This window comes from Bombina bombina, chromosome 4 (assembly GCF_027579735.1).
Source record: "Bombina bombina isolate aBomBom1 chromosome 4, aBomBom1.pri, whole genome shotgun sequence".
In the NCBI taxonomy this organism is placed as follows: Eukaryota; Metazoa; Chordata; class Amphibia; order Anura; family Bombinatoridae; genus Bombina; species Bombina bombina.
This window is the reverse complement of record NC_069502.1, coordinates 359,739,164-359,764,996: the sequence shown is the minus strand read 5'-3', so window position 1 is coordinate 359,764,996 and position 25,833 is coordinate 359,739,164. Positions and strand designations below refer to the sequence as shown.

The 25,833-nt window shown below is 36.6% G+C and overlaps 1 protein-coding gene across 1 annotated transcript in view; it reads left to right on the top strand.

Annotated features, from left to right (window-relative positions):
• Positions 1-25,833, top strand: part of SERPINI2 (serpin family I member 2) — a 129,569-nt gene that overhangs the window by 13,477 nt on the left and 90,259 nt on the right. Inside the window, exon 4 of the mRNA XM_053709027.1 lies at positions 22,085-22,279. Within this exon, the coding sequence (XP_053565002.1) occupies positions 22,085-22,279 (195 nt within the window). The remainder of the gene's footprint in view (positions 1-22,084; positions 22,280-25,833) is intronic.

Here is a 25,833-nt window from a genome sequence, read left to right as displayed (position 1 = left end):
TTAAACAACTTTCCAATTCACTTTTATCATCAAATTTGCTTTGTTCACTTGGTATTCTTTATTGAAAGCTAAACCTAGGTAGGCTCATATGCTAATTTCTAAGCCCTTAAAAACTGCCCCTTATTTCAATGCATTTGGTAGTTTTCACAGCTAGAGGGCGTTAGTTTATGTGTGCCATACAGATAACATTGTGACCATGCCCATGGAGTTAAAATGAGAGGGCACTGATTGGCTTAATGCAAGTCTCTCAAAAGAACTGAAATAAGGGGGCAGTCTATCTTTTTAAACAATAACAATTCTGGAGTAGACTTTCCCTTTAAAATAAAGTTGGAATACAATAACTGTTTAAATGTAATTAATTGTTTACCAAAGATGGTCGCAAAGCATTGCTACAATCTATGTTGAAGTTCTCTCTGGCAGTCAGGGGGTTAATGTATTTGAAAGGGAATTTTTGCCTAACTATAAATTGCTCTTACATTAAAAGAGTACACTGAGATTACATTAAAAATATGCAGTACATTAATGCATACTATAGAGATTTAAGAACTCAGATGTAACAGAAATGCAAAGTGGATCAGTGCTTTCACATTTTTTTCAGTTTTTTTTTTTTAAACTTTTTTATTTAGTGAGAAAGGAACTCTCACGAGCAAACAGCAATGAAAAACATGGTACATATGTAAGAAAATGTGTACATTGTATCAAAAACAAGACATTGATAAAGTGTTATTCCATCTTAAGTCCAGTAATTGATTTGTTACAGTCCTGTATTTGTTCTGTAAGGAGGCCATAGCTCAAGATCCTTTCTCCCATTTTCCATTTTATAAATAACATAACATAAATAAAATAACTATAACATAAAATAAACAAAAGATATCATTAACATAATAACATAAATAAACTAAGTAATGCACACCAAGAGGCTTGGATTTAAATGGGTATAAGACTCTTTCTCTAACATTTGTTTGCAAATATATTAGGTAAGTTTCCCATTTTTTAATGAATCTAGATATTCTCTTTTCAATGTTTCCTTTTACATCAGCTTGTTCTATAAGCATCTGAGTATGTATTTTAGTCAGTAATTGTTGGAATGGTGGAGTTTTCCTGTCTGTCCAGTTCTGTAGAATCAGTTGTCTTGTAATTAATATGGTTATATTGACTAGGTTATCCTGATTGTGTGTGTTGTTCTCTGGGAGTAGAAACAGGATTTGTTGTGCTGAAAGTGATATTTGTTCTGTGGTTGTTTTTGTCAGCCAGTAAGTTATTTTGCTCCAAAACCACTTTAATTTGGGACAATCCCAAAACAAATGGATCCAGTCGGAATTTGCTTGACTACATTTGAGGCAGATGTCCTTAGCCTCAGATACCCATTTGGACCTGAGGGCTGGAGTAGAGTATGTTTGATGCAGGATTTTGGTGTATGTTTCTCTCAGATTTGTGGATAGTGTTAGGTTCCTAACTTTTTCGAAACTGTCAATAATTTTTTCTTGGACAACCTCAATGGTTCTATAATTGAGCCATTTCATTAATATTTTTTGAGTGGTAAAAGTGTTGTGGTGTTTAAGAATTAGTTCATATACATTTGCTAAATTTTATGAGCCCATTTTGCCAAAGAGCATAGTTGGTCAATATTGTTGGTTTCTGTTTTGAGAAGGCCATCTGATTTTAATTTGGGGATATAGTGCTTGCACTGGAAATACTCAAATCTGTGTGTGTTCAGGAGTTGGTATATGGTTTTTAATTCCTGAAAGGGGTGAATTTCAAGGGTAATGGATTGTAAAGCTAACCAATTTAGTGAGGTGTTTTGTCTACCAATTTTGAAACACTTCTGTGGTATAACCTGGCAAAAAGTGTAAATTACCTTGAATAGGGAAGAATTTGCTGGTAGTGAATTGTATCCTCCACAGCTTACATACCTTGGTCCAGGCTCTTAAGGGATCTCTGTATAGCACATGTGACTGAACATATTTTCTGTTTTAAATGAAAAGTACTAATTATGACCCTCAAGCAATCTGCTTTTGTGAGTAGGAAGAGAGGTTTAAGAAAGGTAATGCATATATATTTCAAATAGGTGAGAAGAAAAGTCATTAACCCTTTGGATTCTAAAGAATGAAAAGGATAAATTCAAAATTTCATTCTTATAACAAAAGTTGTGATTAAAAAATGTATAGCATATAAATATACATTTTCTTCCTCATTTACTGTATAATTTACTGTATAATAGGCAAGGAGATAAGTTCACCTAAGCTAGAAAGATTACCCCTGGAATAGATCAAAATCCCATTTAGCATAATTTGCCTCGTTGTGCTAGATTTTAAACTCTCATTTTATATGGGCTAACAAATATATGGCTTGAAGCTCAAAGGCATCTATATTGCCTTGATGTTGTGCAAAATGCTTAGCTACAGTTGTTTTCAGAGGGTTTTCTTCAATGGCATTTATATGTTCCCTCACATGGTCTATTAACATCCTGCTTTAGCACCCTACATATTAATTTTGACAAATCTTACATGTTATGATATCAACTATATATCTAGATGCACAATTCCAGATTATGCATGACTGCTTTTAGATCTAGGTTATAAGGAATACAAAAGTATAATGGGCGGAGATCTACCGTGAGCTGACTATATCCTGGCTACCATTTCAAATGATCCAATTTTTGCAACAAATGTTTAGTATCTTTTTGAATGACTCAGTAGTCATTCTAATACTTCTAATACTACTGGTTGTAATAGATTATCAACCCATTTACACAGGTTTCCCGCCTTCCAACGAACCCACAGCTGAAACAATTGGTCTGCCAGGTGGAGAAGTGAGCTTTTTGTGGATTTGGGGCCCTAACCTTAAAGTTTGCCGCAGTTGGTTTCATTGGGAGCAAATACTATATATCATACAAATATATATCATACAAATATCCTCCTATATACCTAGGTTTTCAAGTTTCCAGCCAGCTTAACTCTAGAAGAAGAATTTGAGTACAAGAAAAGCAATTAAATCCCTGTACACTTTTTCTTGAAATAGATCATATTAAAATAATGAGTCACATTGGATCAATTAAAAATATATACTTATGTCAGTAATGTATATTTAGGCTATAAAAATTAGCAATTTTTACCAAGTGTAACACACCTACAAATACACACAGATCTACACAAACATACATTATATAATAACATAAATGGCACAAATAAGCCAGCTGCAGATATTTAGTGTTGAAAATTGGTTAATATAGTGGAGTAATATTTGATGAAAAGGAAGACTGACAAGTAAATGTGCTAAATAGCTGCATTGCATCAGTCAGTCCTTAGGACTGAAAAAAAACATTGCTTTGATATTTCATAATTTGATTTTTTTTCATTAGTTTAATATATATTTACTATAACATTTTCACCTGAAGATCTTACCATTTAGTAAATTTGGCTACAATTTACACTTTGGCCCTCATTTGTTAAAGCTTTAATATTCAATTCTGGTGCAAGTTATGAGCAAATTTGACACTTCTAAAATTTAAAGACATCAACCCTATTGAATTTAATGACAGCATCAATTACCAGTTATGAATATCGATGTAAGCATGGGCTTGATTGATTTAAGCCTTTTTTTCCCACCCGTATGTAGCCTAATACAAATCATTTTTTAAATTTTGCATACTGTTTTGTCTAATATTTGCGCCTAGAGCTACGCCCAGATGTCAACTGTTCATTTGGGACTTCTGCTACTGGGAACACCATAGGGAACAGTAGAAGATTACTCAACACCAGTTTGTGATACCACAGAGGCTTATACTCATTCAGCTCCAGAACATATTTTGGGCCTCCACCAGTACAGCAGGAAGACTTCTTTTTCCCCTTCAGGTTTGCCTTGCCAATCTTCTTAATGTCAGAGAATATTTTCTTACAGTTTTCCACGTGCTTGGGATACATTTCCTGTGATGACACTTCCTTACTAGTGATGTCGCAAACTTAAATTTTTCCGTTCGCAAACGGCGAACGGGCGAACCAGGCGAACCACCATTGACTTCAATAGGCAGGCGAATTTTAAAACCTACAGGGACTCTTTCTGGCCACAATAGTGATGGAAAAGTTGTTTCAAGGGTAGTAACACCTGGACTGTGGCATGCCGGAGGGGGATCCATGGCAAAACTCCTATGTAAAATTACATAGTTGATGCAGAGTCTGGTTTTAATCCACAAAGGGCATAAATCACCTAACATTCCTAAATTGTTTGGAATAACGTGCTTTAAAACATCAGGTATGATTTTGTATCAATCAGGTAGTGTAAGGGTTATGCCCACTTCACAGTGACAGACCAAACTCCTCGTTTAATGCACCGCAAACAACCACAAACAGTCCATTTGCACAACCGCAAACTCCCCATTTGCACAAGGTTGGATACCAAGCTAGCCATGTCCCGTTCCTTGTCCTCACTGATGTCATTGAAGGTCTCTTCAGCCACCAAGCCACGTACAACACCAAGGGTCCTCCTCTGACTCCTCTTCTTCAGACTCCTCTCTCTGCGTTGCCTCTCTCTGCATTATTATAAGGTGTGTCAAGTAGTACTATTCCTATCAGTTTAATCCCTGTTCCGTCCCCTATCAGGGGACGTGTATATGGCATGGATTTTAGGAACCGGGAGATGGAAAAAGATGCTTGGTCAGTCCTCCTACTTCAAATTTGGGGCACTGCGCGTGCAATCTAATGTGCCACCAGATAGGAGTGGTGTGTTAAGCAGTACTATTCCTATCAGTTTAATCCCTGTTATGTGCCTTTTTTATTGGTTTGGTTTTTGAAGCCACAGTGCTGCACCAGAGGCCAGAAAAATTAGGCATGTACACATGCCTGAAAAATTAGGTATTGTTGCAGCCGCTGCTGTAGCAGCGGCCAGAAAAATTGATGTTTGTTTCCCAGGCAGAAAGTGCCCTAAAACATTGCGGCTTGAACCCTAGTTGGTGGCGTATAAGTCACGCAAGTCATCCGGCATTCGAAGATAAAATACAGCAGCGTGTGGACCATTTTTAGCCCAAGGCAGCTCATCTCATCAGGCCTTTTTTACTCGAATGCATCACCCAATGTCAGTCCCTTTGGGATCCATCCCTCATTCATCTTAATAAAGGTGAGGTAATCTAGACTTTTTTGACCTAGGCGACTTCTCTTCTCAGTGACAATACCTCCTGCTGCACTGAAGGTCCTTTCTGACAGGACACTTGAAGTGGGGCAGGCCAGAAGTTCTATCGCAAATTGGGATAGCTCAGGCCACAGGTCAAGCCTGCACACCCAGTAGTCAAGGGGTTCATCGCTCCTCAGAGTGTCGAGATCTGCAGTTAAGGCGAGGTAGTCTGCTACCTGTTGGTCGAGTCGTTCTCTGAGGGTGGACCCCGAAGGGCTGTGGCGATGCATAGGAGTTAAAAAGCTTGCATGTCCTCCATCAACAACACGTCTGTAAAGCGTCCTGTCCTTGCCGGCGTGGTCGTGGGAGTCGTAGGATTACTTTCACCTCTTCCCCTGTTAGATTCCAGTTGTGCTGTGACATCACCCTTATAAGCTATGTAAAGCATACTTTTTAATTTATTTTGGAACTGCTGCATCCTTTCTGACTTGCTGTAATTCGGTAACATTTCAGGCACTTTATGCTTATACCGGGGGTCTAGTAGCGTGGACACCCAGTACAGGTCGTTCTCCTTCATCTTTTTGATACGAGGGTCACTCAACAAGCACGACAGCATGAAAGACCCCATTTGCACAAGGTTGGAATGCCGAGCTACTCATGTCCAAATTTTTTTTTTTGTTTTTAAATGTACACTTACACTACTATTAAACAAGATATGAGTGGTGGCACTGGGCAAGTGGGCCCAGTATAAGCTGTGAGCCTGAAACAAAAAAGCAGACTGATGTTTCACAGTCCAAAAAGTTTTTTTTGTTTTTAAATGTACACTTACACTACTATTAAACAAGATATGAGTGGTGGCACTGGGCAAGTGGGCCCAGTATAAGCTGTGAGCCTGACACAAAAAAGCAGACTGATGTTTCACAGTCCAAAAAGTTTTTTTTTGTTTTTAAATGTACACTTACACTACTATTAAACAAGATATAAGTGGTGGCACTGGGCAAGTGGGCCCAGTATAAGCTGTGAGCCTGAAACAAAAAAGCAGACTGATGTTTCACAGTCCAAAAAGTTTTTTTTGTTTTTAAATGTACACTTACACTACTATTAAACAAGATATGAGTGGTGGCACTGGGCAAGTGGGCCCAGTATAAGCTGTGAGCCTGACACAAAAAAGCAGACTGATGTTTCACAGTCCAAAAAGTTTTTTTTGTTTTTAAATGTACACTTACACTACTATTAAACAAGATATGATTGGTGGCACTGGGCAAGTGGGCACAGTATACGCTGTGAGCCTGACACAAAAAAGCAGACTGATGTTTCACAGTCAAAAAAGTTTTTATTTTTTTAAATGTACACTTACACTACTATTAAACAAGATATGAGTGGTGGCACTGGGCAAGTGGGCACAGTATACGCTGTGAGCCTGACACAAAAAAGCAGACTGATGTTTCACAGTCCAAAAAGTTTTTATTTTTTTAAATGTACACTTACACTACTATTAAACAAGATATGAGTGGTGGCACTGGGCAAGTGGTCACAGTATACGCTGTGAGCCTGACACAGAAAAAGCAGACTGATGTTTCACAGTCCAAAAAGTTTTTTTTTTTTTAAATGTACACTTACACTACTATTAAACAAGATATGAGTGGTGGCACTGGGCAAGTGGGCCCAGTATAAGCTGTGAGCCTGACACAAAAAAGCAGACTGATGTTTCACAGTCCAAAAAGTTTTTTTTGTTTTTAAATGTACACTTACACTACTATTAAACAAGATATGAGTGGTGGCACTGGGCAAGTGGGCACAGCATACGCTGTGAGCCTGACACAAAAATGCAGACTGATGTTTCACAGTCCGAAAAGTTTTTTGTTTTTAAATTTACACTACTGTTACACCAGATATGAGTGGTGGCACTGGGCAAGTGGGCACAGTATACGCTGTGAGCCTGGCACACACGCTGGCAGGCAGGCAACTGCAATTAGATTACACAAGCAGACTGATGTTTCACAGTCAAAAAGTTTATTTTTTTTAATTTACACTACTGTTACACCAGAAATGAGTGGGGCCACTGGGCAAGTGGGCACAGTATAATGTTGTGAGCCTGGCACACATGCTGGCAGGCAGACAACTGCAATTAGATTACACTAGCAGACTGATGTTTCACAGTCAAAAAAGTTTTTTTTTTTAAATTTACACTACTGTTACAGCAGATATGAGTGGTGGCACTGGGCAAGTGGGCCTGGCACACACGTTGGAAGGCAACTGCAATAGATTACACAAGCAGACTGATGTTTCACAGTCAAAAAAGTTTTTTTTTTTAAAATTTACACTACTGTTACACCAGATATGAGTGGTGGCACTGGGCAAGTGGGCCTGGCACACACGCTGGCAGGCAGGCAGGCAACTGCAATTAGATTACACTAGCAGACTGATGTTTCACAGTCAAAAAAGTTTTTTTTTTTTTTTAATTTAAACTACTGTTACACCAGATATGAGTGGTGGCACTGGGCAAGTGGGCCTGGCACACACGCTGGCAGGCAAGCAACTGCAATTAGATTACACTAGCAGACTGATGTTTCACAGTCAAAAAAGTTTTTTTTTTTTTCAATTTACACTACTGTTACACCAGATATGAGTGGTGGCACTGGGAAAGTGGCTTGGCAGGCAGGCAACTGCAATTAGATTACACAGGGAAAAAAACAAAAAAATAAAAAATGTTGTTCTAGCCCTAAAAAGGGCTTTTTGGGGTGCTGTCCTTACAGCAGAAATCAGATGAGTCCTTCAGGACTGTAGTGGACACTGAATACACTAGCCTAGCTATCAATTTCCCTATTAAATCACCAGCAGCTACACTGTCCCTCCTCTCACTAACAATGCAGCTTCCGAATGAATCTAAAATGGCTGCTGTCCAGGAGCTGGGAGGGTCTGGGAGGGAGGGTCTGCTGCTGATTGGCTGGAATGTGTCTGCAGACTGTGAGATACAGGGTCAAAGTTTACTCAATGATGACGAATAGGGGCGGATCGAACATCGCATATGTTCATCCGCCGCGGCGAACGCGAACATGCTATGTGCGCCGGGAACTATTTGCCAGCTAACTATTCGCGACATCATTATTCCTTACTTATCTTATCCCACAACTCCTTTTTCTTACCACTGAAGTCTGGCTTGCCCGTTTTCATATTTTTTAAATCATTGTTCTGGAGAACAAGGTCTGCCCGAACCACATTCTGCTGGTACAAAGACTGGATGCTTATTCCACTTATTGTCTCACCAAAGTTAGGGGAAGCCATTGATTAATTTAAGCAGTAGGACAATAGCCTCTTGTGGCCCACAAATTAGAATGATTAAAAGTTAAACTACTTCTTGTCTATGTATATATATATATATATATATATATATATATATATATACGTCCCACTGCATGCTGGTAAAACTTTGTCTGCCTCACTAAAGTTTACTAATTCTCTTGTGGTATCACATACAACTTAATTCTATGGTTTTGATTTATCATTTCGTCAATCTCGGCGCATTCTCTGGAGTCAATACGCTCGCCAGACATCGACAGACCTCGCTGTTGCAAATCTACATACAACGGCCTTATTTATTAAAAAGTCTGTGAAAAAGTGGGACTTGTATTACATGCGTTAAACATGGTGCAAATAGATTTATCCATAAAAGGAAGTTGGCTATATTATGTAATGTATATATTTAATTTGTATCCCTATATCTACTAGTGCACCAAATTTGGAACAATACTTTGCACCAAATTTGGAGCAATAATATTGTCCCCTAGCTTTGTAATGAGAGACAAAGATGTAACATAATCCATAAGTAGGGTAATATCTTCCTAATTTACTTTTATTATCTAATATGCTTCATTGTCTTGCAGCATTAAATATAACCTTTCTGTGTTTTCAGACTCCCATTGATTTCTATGGCATTCGTGGCCTTAAGGGTGGCGGTTTGAACAATAGGTACAGAGTAGAATCGGAATAGATGCGAGCGTACCTGTTGAATGTTTGATAAATTGGCAAGAGGGTTAAATAAAGTCGAATGATCAGTATTCCGCTTGAATAACACAAGCATCGATCTGCGTCGGATTGATATCGCGGGAGCATATATTACGTCACACATTTCAACATTTGACGATCTTTATGCTTTGTTAACTATGGCGGATCAACTTTGCATCTAATTTGACTCTAGATTCCTGTGTATTATCAGTTAAAGCATTCATAAATCGACCCCTATATCTTTATATGAGGTATAGACATTGGCATCTATAAGAAGAAGTAGTAACAATGAATATAATGCTGATAATGACAGGTATCTATATATTTATGATAAATAAGATGACCTTTATGACTCCTACAGATCTCTTAAGATGAAAGCATATTTTCAAAATAACATGTACCTTTAAAAAAAAACAAGAGCACACACATTTATATTCACCCATCAGTCTTTTTGCTGAATAAATCTGTTCATAAAAACATTCTTTATTGAGAAACTAAAATAAAGCAGGCAGATAAAGGAGAATGCAGAGGGTCAAACATTCTAAAAACTATGGGCCATAATACAAGTGGTGCACTAATTTTGTTTTCGTTTGCTAACACGATGCATGCTAACTGCAGGACTTCAGATATCTTGACTGCGTTAACTTCATCTCCCTTTAGACGTCAATGGAGCGTGCTTTAAAAAAAAAAAAAACTAACCCGACACTATGTTAGATCTACAGCGCTAACCCAAAGGTAGTTATGATTATTTCCCTTCCCAATGTTCTTCCTTATATATATATATATATATATATATATATATATACATTTTTTTTTACAAATTGTATAAAATGAATAAATGAATATATAGGTATATAGATATATTTACAAATACAAATAACATTTTTTCTAAACACATTAAAACACATTATTAAATATTATTTTTTAACTTTAAAGGTATTAATGTGGAAGGGGCTACAAAGTGTATTTATACTTGTATATATGTATATACATGTGTTTATATGTTTATATATATCTACTAGTGCACCAAATTTGGAGAAATAATATTGTCCCCTAGCTTTGCAATGAGAGACAAAGATGTAACATAATCCATAAGTAGTAATGTATTTATTTCATTTTTATCCCTAGATCTACTAGTGCACCAAATTTGAAGCAATACTTTAAACCAAAGTTAGAGCAATAATATTGTCCTCTTGCTTTGTAATGAGAGACAAATATGTAACATAATACATAAGTAGGGTAATATCTCCCTAATTTACTTTTATTATCTAATATGCTTCATTGTCTTGCAACATTGAATATAACCTTTCTGTGTTTTCAGACTCCCATTGATTTCTATGGCATTCGTGGCCTCAAGGGTGGCGGTTTGAACAATAGGTACTCTGTGTCGGAATAGACGCGAGCGTACCTGTTGAATGTTTGATAAATTGGCAAGAGGGTTAAATAGAGTAGAATGATCAGTATTCTGCTCGAATAACACAAGCATCGATCTGCGTTGGATTGATATCGTGGGAGCGTATATTACATCACACATTTCAACATTTGACGATCTTGACGCTTTGTTAACTACGGCGGATCACCTTTGCGTCTAATTTGACTCTAAATTCCCGCGTATTATCAGTTGAAGCATTGATAAATCGTCCCCTATATCTTTATATGAAGTATAGACATGGGCATCTATAAGAATGTTTCCAAGGGGGAGGGGAAAAATAGCATCATAAACAATACAATATTATCAGACTAGGCAAAAACATGTGTGTAAGTATCATAGAAAACAGTCTAAATTAGAGATATTCACAATTGCTGACTTAGTAAACTACATTGGTTCAGATTTAATCCGATTAAAATGACAGAATTGCAGAATGATAGCAGTTCTGAAGCGGTAACAATGAATATAATGCTGATAATGACAGGTATCTATATATTTCTGATAAATAAGATGACCTTTATGACTCCTACAGATCTCTTAAGATGAAAGCATTTTTTGAAAATAACATGTACCTTTAAAAAACAAAACAAAACCAAGAGCAGACACATTTATATTCACCCATCAGTCTTTTTGCTTAGTAAATCTGTTCATAAAAACTTTTTATTGCAAAACTAAAATGAAGCAGGCAGATAAAGGAGAATGCAGAGGGTCAAACCTTCTAAAAACTATGGGCCATATTACAAGTAGTGCACTAATTTTGTTTTCATTTGCTAACAATGCTTGCTAACTTCAGGATTTCAGATATTGTGACTGCGTTAACTTCATCTCCCTTTAGACGTCAATGGAGAGTGCTTTAAACATAAAACACGCTAACCCAACACCACGTTAGATCTACATCGCTAACCCAAAGGTAGTTATGAATATTTCACTTTCCAATGTTCTTCCTTGTATACATATATACACACACATACATACATTATAGCGCTTTCATTCAAATGCCTTGTCATATAGCATATATATTTTATACCTTACCTTATAAAAAATTTTTAAAATATTTATATGCATAATTTTTATCAGATAGTGTATATATGAATGTAACACTTTATTTAATGTACTTATGTTGTGCATTGTGTAACTTTTTTTTAACCCTTACACTTTACGCTAGGTCTTCACTAGCGCAAGCTAGACGTGGGCTAATTTAGTTTGCGCTTGCGCGATATGTAATACATAAGCATGTTAGCGTGGTTGCGATATTGGTTATTGTGACCTGCACTAAGAACAGTATGCCACTTGTAAACTAGCCCTATGCCTGTGACTGGTATGTATGTAGCATGAAAGGCAAAACCTTAAAGGGACAGTAAAGTCAGAACTAAACTTTCATGATTCAGATAGGGCATGCAATTTTAAACAACTTTCCAATTTACTTTTATCATCAAATTTGCTTTGTTCCCTTGGTGGTATTTTTGAAAAGCTAAACCTAGCTAGGCTCAAACTGATTTCTAAACAGTTGAAAACCGCCTCCTAGCTCAGAGCATTTTAAAAGTTTTTCACAGTTAGACTGTGCTAGTTCACATGTGTCATATAGATAACATTGTGCTCACTCACGTGAAGTTATTTAGGAGTCTTCACTGATTGACTACACTGCATGTCTGTCAAAAGCACTTAGATAAGGAGGCTGTCTGCAAAGGCTTAGATACAAGGTAATCACAGAGGTAAAAAGTATATTACTATAACTGTGTTGGTTATGCAAAAACGGGGAATGGGTAATAAAGGGATTATCTATCTTTTTAAATAAGAAAATTTTTGGTGTACACTGTCCCTTTAAGTACTCCAGCTTGTCTGACTCAGCATAATAGCGCACATTTCCTAGGGGGAGGAAGTTGCTGCTAGAGCAAATTAGGAAAGAGGGAACATCAGCCCTGTACAGGTCGTACTAACAGGAAAGGGGAGACAAAAACTGCCAGTAGCTCTTTAATCCTGACAGTATTGACAGAATTATTATATAATATAGGACCAGCCGACTTCTTGTCTCATGGTCTGCTTAGACACATAACTCAATAATAATAAATTACTTTATATAATGTATTCCAGCTTACATTGCAAGTTCTGCCATGCCTGTGATCTGTAAGATGAGTCAAATGCTGTACTACTAACTTGGTACCAAAACGGAGAATCAAAGCAGTCAAATAAAGAAACACAGCCAGGCCAGTAGATGAGTAATATTAACAGTGTCTGCTTAAGAGACAAGCTGCTGGAGGAGCTCAGCTATTCCGCTGCCTTTAAACAGCCATTTGAGTGCAGGTGGTAAAAGTAATGTAGCTCCAAAGCTGGAAGTACTTGTGGCATAGTGTTCTACTAATGCTGTGTGGTAAGGCAGATACTTGGTTCACCATTTGTCCCCCTTTGCCCGCACTGTGGACCATATGGGTAAAGAGTAAGACCAGTTTTTCACACTAAAGCTGCATTTAAAGAGACATTAAACCATTCAGAATGACAACATTCAGGTAGATTGTTAAAGCTGCATTTGAAGCTTTATAGGCTATGTGTGGTACAGGTGAGCCTGATGTGAGTGAGCCTGCGACAAAGATAAGAAGCAGAAACTGCTTCTTTTGCCTCTCCACTACCTCAGAGGTGTTGTGATTAATCACCAAGATACTCGCTTGTTCAGGGTGATGGACATGCCCTGCTCTAGCACAATAGGTTGCACAACAGCAGAGGTTGGCATTGCACAAGAAACCATTTGTGCAATGTTACATTTCACCAAGCAATGCAGCATTGTAAGTGGCAATTGCAGATGGACAGGTTCACTGCAAAGATATAAATTTTGCCCAATTTATCTCTTTTTAAATAAAAAAAGTACTGTACTTAAATTGCTGTAAACCATCTACATAACGCAGCAATAGCAAAGTAAGCATTACACTTAATATTGTTCTCTTAATCAACTATTTAATGCATCCATATGGTAAAGAGATAAACATATGCTTAAGCTTATTCAAAAAGAAATACAACAAATTAACATAACCTGCAAATCATGTATATAGCTATGGATCATGCACATTAGACTTGCACATTAGTTTAGTTATGAATACATATTTGTGCTGAAAATTAGATTTTCATTTAATGAGACGAATATCCAAATGAATGCACAAAGAAAATTATAGAAAAAAAATATTGACAAAAAATAATTTCCTTACATTTTTATTTTAAGGGGTTAATATTTACCTTAATGCGCTCTGGAGAGCACAAACCCGATCCTCTTCTTGCTAGAGCCCTGGCCGTGCTAACAGGAGGCTTAACACATAAAGCATAACGTTAGTGCAGGTCTTGGGAAACGAAAGTGTTAAGCCTGCTGCTAGCAGATGCTTTTGTAAGAAGAGGATAGGGTAAGTGCACACTCCAGAGTACAATTAGGTAGGTATTGTAGCTACAGGTGATCTTATTACCTAGCTTTAGTCATGTGCAATTCGTTTTGGATTGATTCGGATATTCGGTTCGATCCGAATTTCCGAATTAAAATACTGGCAAATTTACCGAATAAATCCGAATTAGTTCGGATTTATTCAGTAAATTCAGATGGCCATGGATTACACTAGTATTGTACAGTATATTAGGTTATATCACTCTGCTATGGGTTACACCTAATATACAGTACATAATACTAGTCTAATACACAGCACACATACCGAAATTCCGAATTTCCGAATCAAACCGAATCCAGACGAATTTTTTGCGAATCCGAAACAAATTCATTAGAAGTTTTCCGAATTCGAGTTGATCCGAAACGAAATTCGAAAAACTCAGAATCGATCCGAACCGAAATTAATTTTTCGATCATGCACATATCTACCTAGCTTTAAAACATTTACATTCGTTTTAATGAAAACTAAGGTAAATGTTTAACTAATCAATTCAGGGCTGAACTGGGAATATAATTTGTAGACCAACCCTATTTTCTGTTGAGTCAGTAGAATGCACACGCCCCATTTTTCTAAAAAGGGATTACTGGGATACGTCTTCCCCCAATATTTTTTTCAGCATTAAATTATATTACTTTGTATCAAATAGAAGTGCCAGATTGTTGTTAAAAACCCTACAACCCAATTGCATCCATTAATAACCACTTTAAATTGTAGCTTTCCAACCCCAAATGCTGCAGCCCACCAGGAAATCTCTATTCTGGTAGGCCAATCCGGCCTTGTCTAAAGTTCAGTATTTGTTTCTTTTTAGAATTTCTCGGGTGCACATCTCTAATGCACATATGATTTGTATAGATATGTTACTTCATGGGTTTTTTGCAAGTTCAGACAATGACAATGTGCTCCAAGTACTAAGCACCGGGGTGGATGCTTTGGAACCTTTGGGGTGCAAGCACACTCATGCAAGTGTTAAGAAGCAGTGGTCGCACACGTTCATTCGGGGTGATGGAAATGCCTGCTATCCCGTCATTGGTCATGTGAGAGCATAAGGTAATTCTTGTGCAATGATAACCGTGGACAGAATACTTTGCCCAGTTACCTCAAAGACGATGTAGCAAATTAGCAATCAGCTACTCACTACTAGTCCATAAAAGTCCTATAATGCAATAGGGGCCAGCTTACAGAGCATTCCCCTTGCTTCAAAACATCTAAATAAAAAGTGAAACAAGCTGCTGTCTAATAAATGTGAAGAAGTTTATTAGCAAAACATACATACAACATATCAGGGCTCCTGCCCCTTTGTCAAGCATAGTTGTACCTTGTCCGCCCATTGTTTAATAATGGATCCCAATACCTGGTTGCATGCCCTTATTGTTTCCTGCAACAATCTGTGTCTTAGGACGTGTTTAACAGCATACACATCATTTCTGCCATAATGTATTTTTCATACTTAAAAATTATTTACCTCTAGACATTTGAAAAGTGCTGAACCTGTTTAAACAGCATTGTACAAAACTAGCAGTTTTCTCTTCCCTCTCATACAGTAACCAAAACCCCATATATTTATTTATTATTTTTATTGAGCTAATGCATCTGAAATGTACTAATGTTTGAATGCTATGACATAGGAAGTTATTTTATTTTTACCACTGTGACTATTAGCAAAGGACACATCTGTTCATTCCTATTTCCTATCACATTAACTTCAGAAAAAAAGCTGCAGGAAAGATATCTCCGGTTGTTCTTTGCATCATTGGTCTGCAAAATAAATAGAACTTTAAAATTCATATGCTTTTTTTCCCACAATTATAGCAAATCATTAATATGAGCTGAGTGCAATGTCGGACCTGTTTATTTATAGGAACATAAAAGTATTAACCAATTTACTCTTTACCATATATTTAAACATGCTTAAATCTTTATATAGTCTATTTTATTAATAAGAAAAGCAAGTGATGCTGTTTAACAGCACAACTATATATTTGTCCTTCAATGGAAAAAATAAAGTAATAATAATTGATCTGAAGAAGCATTTTTATTATTGTATAAAGCGCTGCATGAAATGCAAAGGGGTTAAATACAAAGCTAGTCTAATAACTTTGATTAATACAATGATAATATGTTTAATAATAAGTTTGACTATTACAATGCTGGAACACATTAGAGCACTTAAAGGGACAGTCTACACCTTAGTCATCTTAAAGTCTTACCTTAGATTAAGCCTCTTGCACCTTTTCTATATTAAGTCGCAGGAATGGTAAAAAAAAGTTATTTTAAAATTAATATTGTTTCTGGCCACTTTGAAATGGCTGCCAAACTCCGCCCACTGATGACATCACAACCTGTATATATAAATATAAATATATATATATATATATGTGTGTGTGTGTACATAGTGTACATATGTATTTATATGTGTATATATGTATTTACAGACATATATAAACACATAAATACATAAATATACATACATAGACATATATATATATATATATATATATATGTGCATTGGAGCATTTTGCATTTAAGTAGATGAAAACATGAAGAAACATATTCATGCAATATTCATATTTAATAAAGTGTTTAACTGTGTATGTACTGTAAATATTTCACATTATAATGTTCTGCACATAGCAGAATATGTTCTATGTACTTTAAAATATATATATTTGTATATATCTATACCTACATATAATCATGTGTACATATATATATATATATATATATATATATATAGGTATAAATATATATTTGTGCAAAAACATCAGATATATGTAGAACTATGTATTTATGAATAAATAGAACATATTCTTCTAGGTGAAGAACATTTGAATGTCTAATATTCATATTTTCATGTCGTGTTAGTGCAATTGAGAATATGCGATTGGGTTTGCGCATGAGTAGTCTGTTTTTTCCACTTTTTTGCTTCATTGACTTCTATGGGGGGAATAGGTTATCGCACAAGCAATATTGTGAGTTTGTCTTTTTACACTCGTCGGGTTAGCGAGCGCGCAACAACTGTTTACTTTCAAGTATATGAACACAACCCGATTCGTGCCAAAGCTTACTTCTAGCGCAGTAAATGATCCAGCGGGAGCAAATTTGAACCTCAGTGTGCAGAATCAGATTTGTTCTTTTAGTGCACAGTTGTCCAACTGCACAGTTATGTATTTGTTTTTTGTTTACACTGTGGAACAGCAATTATTTCTTCTATTTTTTTTGTGTTAAAGAGTTGTAGCATTTCATTATAATGCAGCTAGGGTATTGCTGGACTGGTAGGGTTCTTGTCTGAGCACTCCCTTTGTTGAAAAAAATCCCATTGTGTGCAGAATCAGATTGTTCTTGCAGTGCACTGCATCACAGTGTAACTGCACAGTAGTGCATTATTATAATTTTTTTACTCTTTTGATCAAGATTTTTTTTTTTTCCTATTTTTTTTGTGTTAAATAGTTGTAGCATTTAATTATAATATTGCATTGGGGGGCATTACTTGACTTGTAGAGCTCCTGTCTGAGATCTCCCTTTATTTTTCCGCTGTAGGCTAGGTTTAGTCACCTTGTAGTATAGCTTTCATTTTTTTTTCTTTTAATAAATAAATATAAAATATTGTTTTAGTGGCTGGCTGTTGCACACAGTGCATGCCTGTTACCTACTACACTATAGTTAGATATAATATATATATATATATATATTATATGGGATTTAAGACAGAGAAAAAACCTGAACCTAGTATATCAGGATGAAAGACAGGGAATTCAGCACTCTTTTCAAAAAGTTTTTTATTTAGCTCATCAAAGTAAAATGAGGGGTATCCCAAAAAAAGAATAAACTTGAGTGGCCACAAGAGAGGACAATCTCTAGCATTTATTTAGCGAAACATATTGTTTCAAAAATACAGATACAATATGTCTATAACAATAGACCAAGAAAGAAATTGTACATACAACAGAAAAAATGAACACAAAATAATAAAACAAACCTGACCGGTCAGGGGTTAGCGTGAATACCTGAACTTTGTACATATACTGACATGGAATTTCAACAGGTATACCTATATTACAGAAGATAGCTAAATTTGCTGTCAATTATCATGTCAGACAGAGATATCTCAATGTGTGAATGGTGAAGTAACTATATTTCACACGGAGCCTTTGTCATACTACTACACCCAGCTGCGAACGGCACCTTCAAGTATAGGGTTAATTGCCGGGCAGGTATAAGAATGGGATCTAAGTAGATACTGACATTTGCGCCCACAGAAATATGGTGTAACTATGGGCAATACATATAAGGCATATTTTTATATTGTGCATACAAATAAAAAGGGAGATATATTAGTGAGACACACTTTTTAAACTACTACACCCTACTGCGTGCGGCACCTTAAGATATAAGGCTTAATGCCGTGCAGGTGTATAGATGGGATCTAAGTAGTTAATAGTGTATCTCATAATATGTACATTCGTCTGTTAGTAAGCAGGAAGCAAACAGTATAGGCGTAAGCATGGAACGTAGCTCAGCAGGAATAAGTAGCAGGCAGATAGTAGCATATATTTCTGTTAGTTGCTAGACAGTCCCGTGCAAGCAGTCTTAAATGCATGAGGATGAAAAGTTCATGATAGAGATGGTAAGCATAAGTGCAAAGTGGGAGACTGCACGGTAGTTGTGCTTAGTAGTGATGTTATTTCGAGACTTGTAGTTTTACCCTTGCAACCGGGTAGCAATATCCAGTTCTTATATAGATGTGCCTATTTATCAGGCAAGACTTATAATGGCATACGACCTGTTTCCTGCTCAGTCCCAGGACTATTGTATGGCAAGCAGTCCTTTGTGGATCCCCAAATCCATCTTACAGGAGATCCTTCATGAGCGTAAGTTTGCAGAGCTGTTAAGTTCAGTGGCGTTCACACGAACCTCATGTTCCGTGTCGGCTTGTCCAATGCCGACGCGCGTTTCACCCGCTGGGTGTGTCGGGCTTCGTCAGGGCGAAGCCCGACACACCCAGCGGGTGAAACGCGCGTCGGCATTGGACAAGCCGACACGGAACATGAGGTTCGTGTGAACGCCACTGAACTTAACAGCTCTGCACACTTACGCTCATGAAGGATCTCCTGTAAGATGGATTTGGGGATCCACAAAGGACTGCTTGCCATACAATAGTCCTGGGACTGAGCAGGAAACAGGTCGTATGCCATTATAAGTCTTGCCTGATAAATAGGCACATCTATATAAGAACTGGATATTGCTACCCGGTTGCAAGGGTAAAACTACAAGTCTCGAAATAACATCACTACTAAGCACAACTACCGTGCAGTCTCCCACTTTGCACTTATGCTTACCATCTCTATCATGAACTTTTCATCCTCATGCATTTAAGACTGCTTGCACGGGACTGTCTAGCAACTAACAGAAATATATGCTACTATCTGCCTGCTACTTATTCCTGCTGAGCTACGTTCCATGCTTACGCCTATACTGTTTGCTTCCTGCTTACTAACAGACGAATGTACATATTATGAGATACACTATTAACTACTTAGATCCCATCTATACACCTGCACGGCATTAAGCCTTATATCTTAAGGTGCCGCACGCAGTAGGGTGTAGTAGTTTAAAAAGTGTGTCTCACTAATATATCTCCCTTTTTATTTGTATGCACAATATAAAAATATGCCTTATATGTATTGCCCATAGTTACACCATATTTCTGTGGGCGCAAATGTCAGTATCTACTTAGATCCCATTCTTATACCTGCCCGGCAATTAACCCTATACTTGAAGGTGCCGTTCGCAGCTGGGTGTAGTAGTATGACAAAGGCTCCGTGTGAAATATAGTTACTTCACCATTCACACATTGAGATATCTCTGTCTGACATGATAATTGACAGCAAATTTAGCTATCTTCTGTAATATAGGTATACCTGTTGAAATTCCATGTCAGTATATGTACAAAGTTCAGGTATTCACGCTAACCCCTGACCGGTCAGGTTTGTTTTATTATTTTGTGTTCATTTTTTCTGTTGTATGTACAATTTCTTTCTTGGTCTATTGTTATAGACATATTGTATCTGTATTTTTGAAACAATATGTTTCGCTAAATAAATGCTAGAGATTGTCCTCTCTTGTGGCCACTCAAGTTTATTCTTTTTTTGGGATACCCCTCATTTTACTTTGATGAGCTAAATAAAAAACTTTTTGAAAAGAGTGCTGAATTCCCTGTCTTTCATCCTGATATACTAGGTTCAGGTTTTTTCTCTGTCTTAAATCCCATATAATTTATTTTAAGGGTCTGCACCACATTTAAGTCATATTGAGGCCATACCGGTATTTGTCCAAGAACTGGTGGGTCACTACTTATTAGCTCTTAGCAGTTGCGTCCCCTCCGTCATTTCCCCTATATATATATATATATGTACCTCTCATAGAAAAAAATTATATTGTAGTGAGGGCACCGTGGGCTCCATGCAGTTGCTTTATAGATATACATATATAAGTAGTACTCCTCATTTATAATTAAAATAATTTTGCTATTTCAGTGGAGACACCATGGGCTCTGCTTTGTCGTCCAGCACTATTGTAGCGTACCTTTTCATTTGGGTCTAAAATATATATAATAACAATATTAATAATCTCTTCAGAGGTATATGTACCTCTCATATACCTCTCATATAAAAATAATTATATTGTAGTGAAGGCACCGTGGGCTCCATGCAGTTGCTTTATAGATATACATATATAAGTAGAACTCCTCATATATAATTAAAATAATTTTGCTATTTCAGTGGAGACACCATAGGCTCTGCTTTGTTGTCCAGCACTATTGTAGCGTACCTTTTCATTTGGGTCTAAAATATATATAATAACAATATTAATAATCTCTTCAGTGGATGGCTATTGTTAGTAGTAGTGTATATATAAATATATATAAATATATATATAATATTTCAAAGGCTAGGTACAGCACTGTGTGTGTCCCATCAAACTTTACAAAAAGCATGTGGATCAATAGGGTCCAGCAACTCCCCCCTGCATATAGAACCAAAAACACAAAGGAGATCCCAGCACTGTTTTTCAAAATTCTTCTTCTTTATTAGGTTAACAGGAAGCCATAAAATAGCAGCGACGTTTCAGGCCTACATAGCCCTTACTCATGCGTAAGGGCTATGTAGGCCCAAAACGTCGCTGCTATTTTATGGCTTCCTGTTAACCTATTAAAGAAGAATAATTTTGGATAAACAGTGCTGGGATCTCCTTTGTGTTTTTGGTTATATATATATATATATATATATATATATATATATATATATATATATATATATATATATACAGTGAGTGGCTATTGCACACAGTGCATGTCAGTTAACTATACTGTAAGTAGTATACTTTCTCTCTCCCTCTCTCTCTCTCTCTCTCTTTATATATATATATATATATATATATATATATATATATATATATATATATATATATATAAATATATATATATATATATATATATATATATATATAGATATAGATATATATATATATATATACATATATTAGTAGTTCTCTTATCATATAAATGACATAATATTTGTTTATGCAATGGGGACACTGTGAGCTCCTGGCAGTTGTTACATCTATATTTTAGCATGAAAAGAGTTAACATAGCTGATATGTTCATTGCATTGCAAGCAGCTACAGGAACATCCTTTAGAATGGGATGTTGTCAACAATTTAATATACTCAGGCAGATAAAATGGGTCACTGGAAACACATTAATGGGTAGGAAAATTAACAGTACCATGTCTCTTTAAATGATAAAAGTTTCAGCTTGTAAACTCATGTTTAAAGAGGTGCTACTCTGTATCAAACCCTGCTTGTATTGTAGATTGAGGGAATGTTTGTACATCGTTGTTATCATCTAATTCAATTTCCTAGCGGCATGCTAGAAACACCTATTGACAAAAATGTCAGCACAAGAAATACAAGTGCGACACGTTCAAACCATGTAATTCCTTATTGCCACTAAAGCCAAAAGCTTATAAAAGCTTGTCATGTACAGTTCATAGGAAAACAACAATAGAAAGTGTCACTGGGACAAGGGATTAAAACGAGCATGAAAATCTTTTTTTTTTCCTTACAGGGAAAATCAGAAATCTATTTTCTAGTGACGACTTTGGCCCACTCACCAAATTGGTATTGGTTAATGCTATTTATTTCAAAGGAGAATGGAAAAACAAATTCCACCTAGAAGAAACGAACATGCAGGATTTTACAGTTAAAAAGGGTTTGGCAACAAGTGTACCCATGATGCATCTTCATTTGACAACAAAGCTTGGTAATTACATTTAATAACTTTTTTTGACGATGAATTATAACAAAAAGTGCCAAATTTACACTAGAACAAAAAAGAGAAAAGCTGGTAATTGGGTCAGCTATTAATAACACAATTTAAAAAATTCTTCAAATAACTATTTATTCTTATTTTTAGCAAATTATTCCATATATTTTTTGTTTATACATATTGTGGTTGTGTACTCTTTTTATAGCACAGCTTAATTTAATATGACTACGCGTGTTTCCCCCCCCCCCCGCACCTTTTAAATACCGCTGGTATTTAGAGTTCACAGAAGGGCTGCATTAGGTTCCAAAAAGGGAGCGTAGAGCATAATTTACCACCACTGCAACTCTAAATACCAGCGGTGCTTACGGACGCGGCCAGCTTAAAAAACGTGCTCGTGCACGATTCCCCCATAGGAAACAATGGGGCGTTTGATCTTGAAAAAAAGCAGCGTTCAGCTCCTAACGCAGCCCCATTGTTTCCTATGGGGAAACACTTCCTAAGTCTGCACTTAACACCCTAACATATACCCCGAGTCTAAACACCCCTAACCTTACACTTATTAACCCCTAATCTGCCGCCCACGCTATCGCTGACACCTAAATTATATTATTAACCCCTAATCTGCCGCTCCGTACACCGCCGCAACCTACATTATCCCTATGTACCCCTAATCTGCTGCCCCTAACACCGCCCACCCCTATATTATATTTATTAACCCCTAATCTGCCACCCCCAACCTTGCCGCCACCTACCTACAATTATTAACCCCTAATCTGCCGACCGGACCTCAACGCTTCTCTAATAAATGTATTAACCCCTAAAGCTAAGTCTAACCCTAACACCCCCCTAAGTTAAATATAATTTTTATCTAACGAAATAAATTAACTCTTATTAAATAAATTATTCCTATTTAAAGCTAAATACTTACCTGTAAAATAAACCCTAATATAGCTACAATATAAATTATAATTATATTGTAGCTATTTTAGGATTAATATTTATTTTACAGGTAACTTTGTATTTATTTTAACCAGGTACAATAGCTATTAAATAGTTAATAACTATTTAATAGCTACCTAGTTAAAATAATTACTAAATTACCTGTAAAATAAATCCTAACCTAAGTTACAATTAAACCTAACACTACACTATCAATAAATTAATTAAATAAAATACCTACAATTATCTACAATTAAACCTAACACTACACTATCAATAAATTAATTACATACAAATACCTACAAATAAATACAATTAAATAAACTAACTAAAGTACAAAAAATAAAAAAAGAACTAAGTTACAAAAAATAAAAAAATAATTTACAAACATTATAAAAATATTACAACAATTTTAAGCTAATTACACCTACTCTAAGCCCCCTAATAAAATAACAAAGGCCCCCAAAATAAAAAAATGCCCTACCGTATTCTAAAATAAAAATAGAAAAGCTCTTTTACCTTACCAGCCCTTAAAAGGGCCTTTTGAGGGGCATGCCCCAAAGAATTCTGCTCTTTTGCCTGTAAAAAAAACATACAATACCCCCCGAACATTACAACCCACCACCCACATACCCCTAATCTAACCCAAACCCCCCTTAAATAAACCTAACGCTAAGCCCCTGAAGATCTCCCTACCTTATCTTCACCACGCCGGGTATCACCGATCCGTCCAGAAAAGGCTCCGAAATCTTCATCCAAGCCCAAGCGGTGGCTGAAGAGGTCCATCATCAGGCTGAAGTCTTGATCCAAGCGGGGGCTGAAGAGATCCATCATCCGGCTGAAGTCTTGATCCAATCGGGGGCTGAAGAGATCCATCATCCGGCTGAAGTCTTCTATCAAGCGGCATCTTCAATCTTCTTTCTTCCGGATCCATCTTCATCCCGCCGACGCGGAACATCCATCCTGGCCGACGACTTCCCTACGAATGACGGTTCCTTTAAATGACGTCATCCAAGATGGCGTCCCTCGAATTCCGATTGGCTGATAGGATTCTATCAGACAATCTGAATTAAGGTAGGAAAATTCTGATTGTCTGATGCAATTAGCCAATCAGATTGAGCTTGCATTCTATTGGCTGTTCCGATCAGCCAATAGAATGCGAGCTCAATCTGATTGGCTGATTGGATCAGCCAATCGGATTGAACTTGAATCTGATTGGCTGATTCCATCAGCCAATCAGAATTTTCCTATCTTAATTCCGATTGGCTGATACAATCCAAGATGGCGTCCCTTAAAGGAACCGTCATTCGTCGGGAAGTCGTCGGCCAGGATGGATGTTCCACAGCGGCGAGATGAAGATGGATCCGGAAGAAAGAAGATTGAAGATGCCGCTTGATAGAAGACTTCAGCCGGATGATGGATCTCTTCAGCCCCCGCTTGGATCAAGACTTCAGCCGGATGATGGATCTCTTCAGACCCGCTTGGATCAAGACTTCAGCCGGATGATGGACCTCTTCAGCCCGATGATGGACCTCTTCAGCCCGATGATGGACCTCTTCAGCCCCCGCTTGGGCTTGAATGAAGACTTCGGAGCCTCTTCTGGACGGATCGGTGATACCCGGAGTGGTGAAGACAAGGTAGGGAGATCTTCAGGGGCTTAGTGTTAGGTTTATTTAAGGGGTTTTGGGTTAGATTAGAGGTATGTGGGTGGTGGGTTGTAATGTTGGGGGGGATTGTATGTTTTTTTTTACAGGCAAAAGAGCAGAATTCTTTGGGGCATGCCCCGCAAAAGGCCCTTTTAAGGGCTGGTAAGGTAAAAGAGCTTTTCTATTTTTATTTTAGAATAGGGTAGGGCATTTTTTTATTTTGTGGGGCTTTGTTATTTTATTAGGGGGCTTAGAGTAGGTGTAATTAGCTTAAAATTGTTGTAATATTTTTATAATGTTTGTAAATTATTTTTTTATTTTTTGTAACTTAGTTCTTTTTTTATTTTTTGTACTTTAGTTAGTTTATTTAATTGTATTTATTTGTAGGTATTTGTATGTAATTAATTTATTGATAGTGTAGTGTTAGGTTTAATTGTAGATAATTGTAGGTATTTTATTTAATTAATTTATTGATAGTGTAGCGTTAGGTTTAATTGTAACTTAGGTTAGGATTTATTTTACAGGTAATTTTGTAATTATTTTAACTAGGTAGCTATTAAATAGTTATTGACTATTTAATAGCTATTGTACCTGGTTAAAATAAATACAAAGTTGCATGTAAAATAAATATTAATCCTAAAATAGCTACAATATAATTAAAATTTATATTGTAGCTATATTAGGGTTTATTTTACAGGTAAGTATAGTATATTGTTAGATAAAAATTATATTTAATTTAAGGGGGTGTTAGTGTTAGGGTTAGACTTAGCTTTAGGGGTTAATAAATTTATTAGAGTAGCGGTGAGGTCCGGTCGGCAGATTAGGGATTAATACTTGAAGTTAGGTGTCGTGATGTTAGGGAGGGCAGATTAGGGGTTAATATTATTTATTATAGGGTTATTGAGGCGGGAATGAGGCGGATTAGGGGTTAATAACTTTATTATAGTAGCGGTGAGGTCTGGT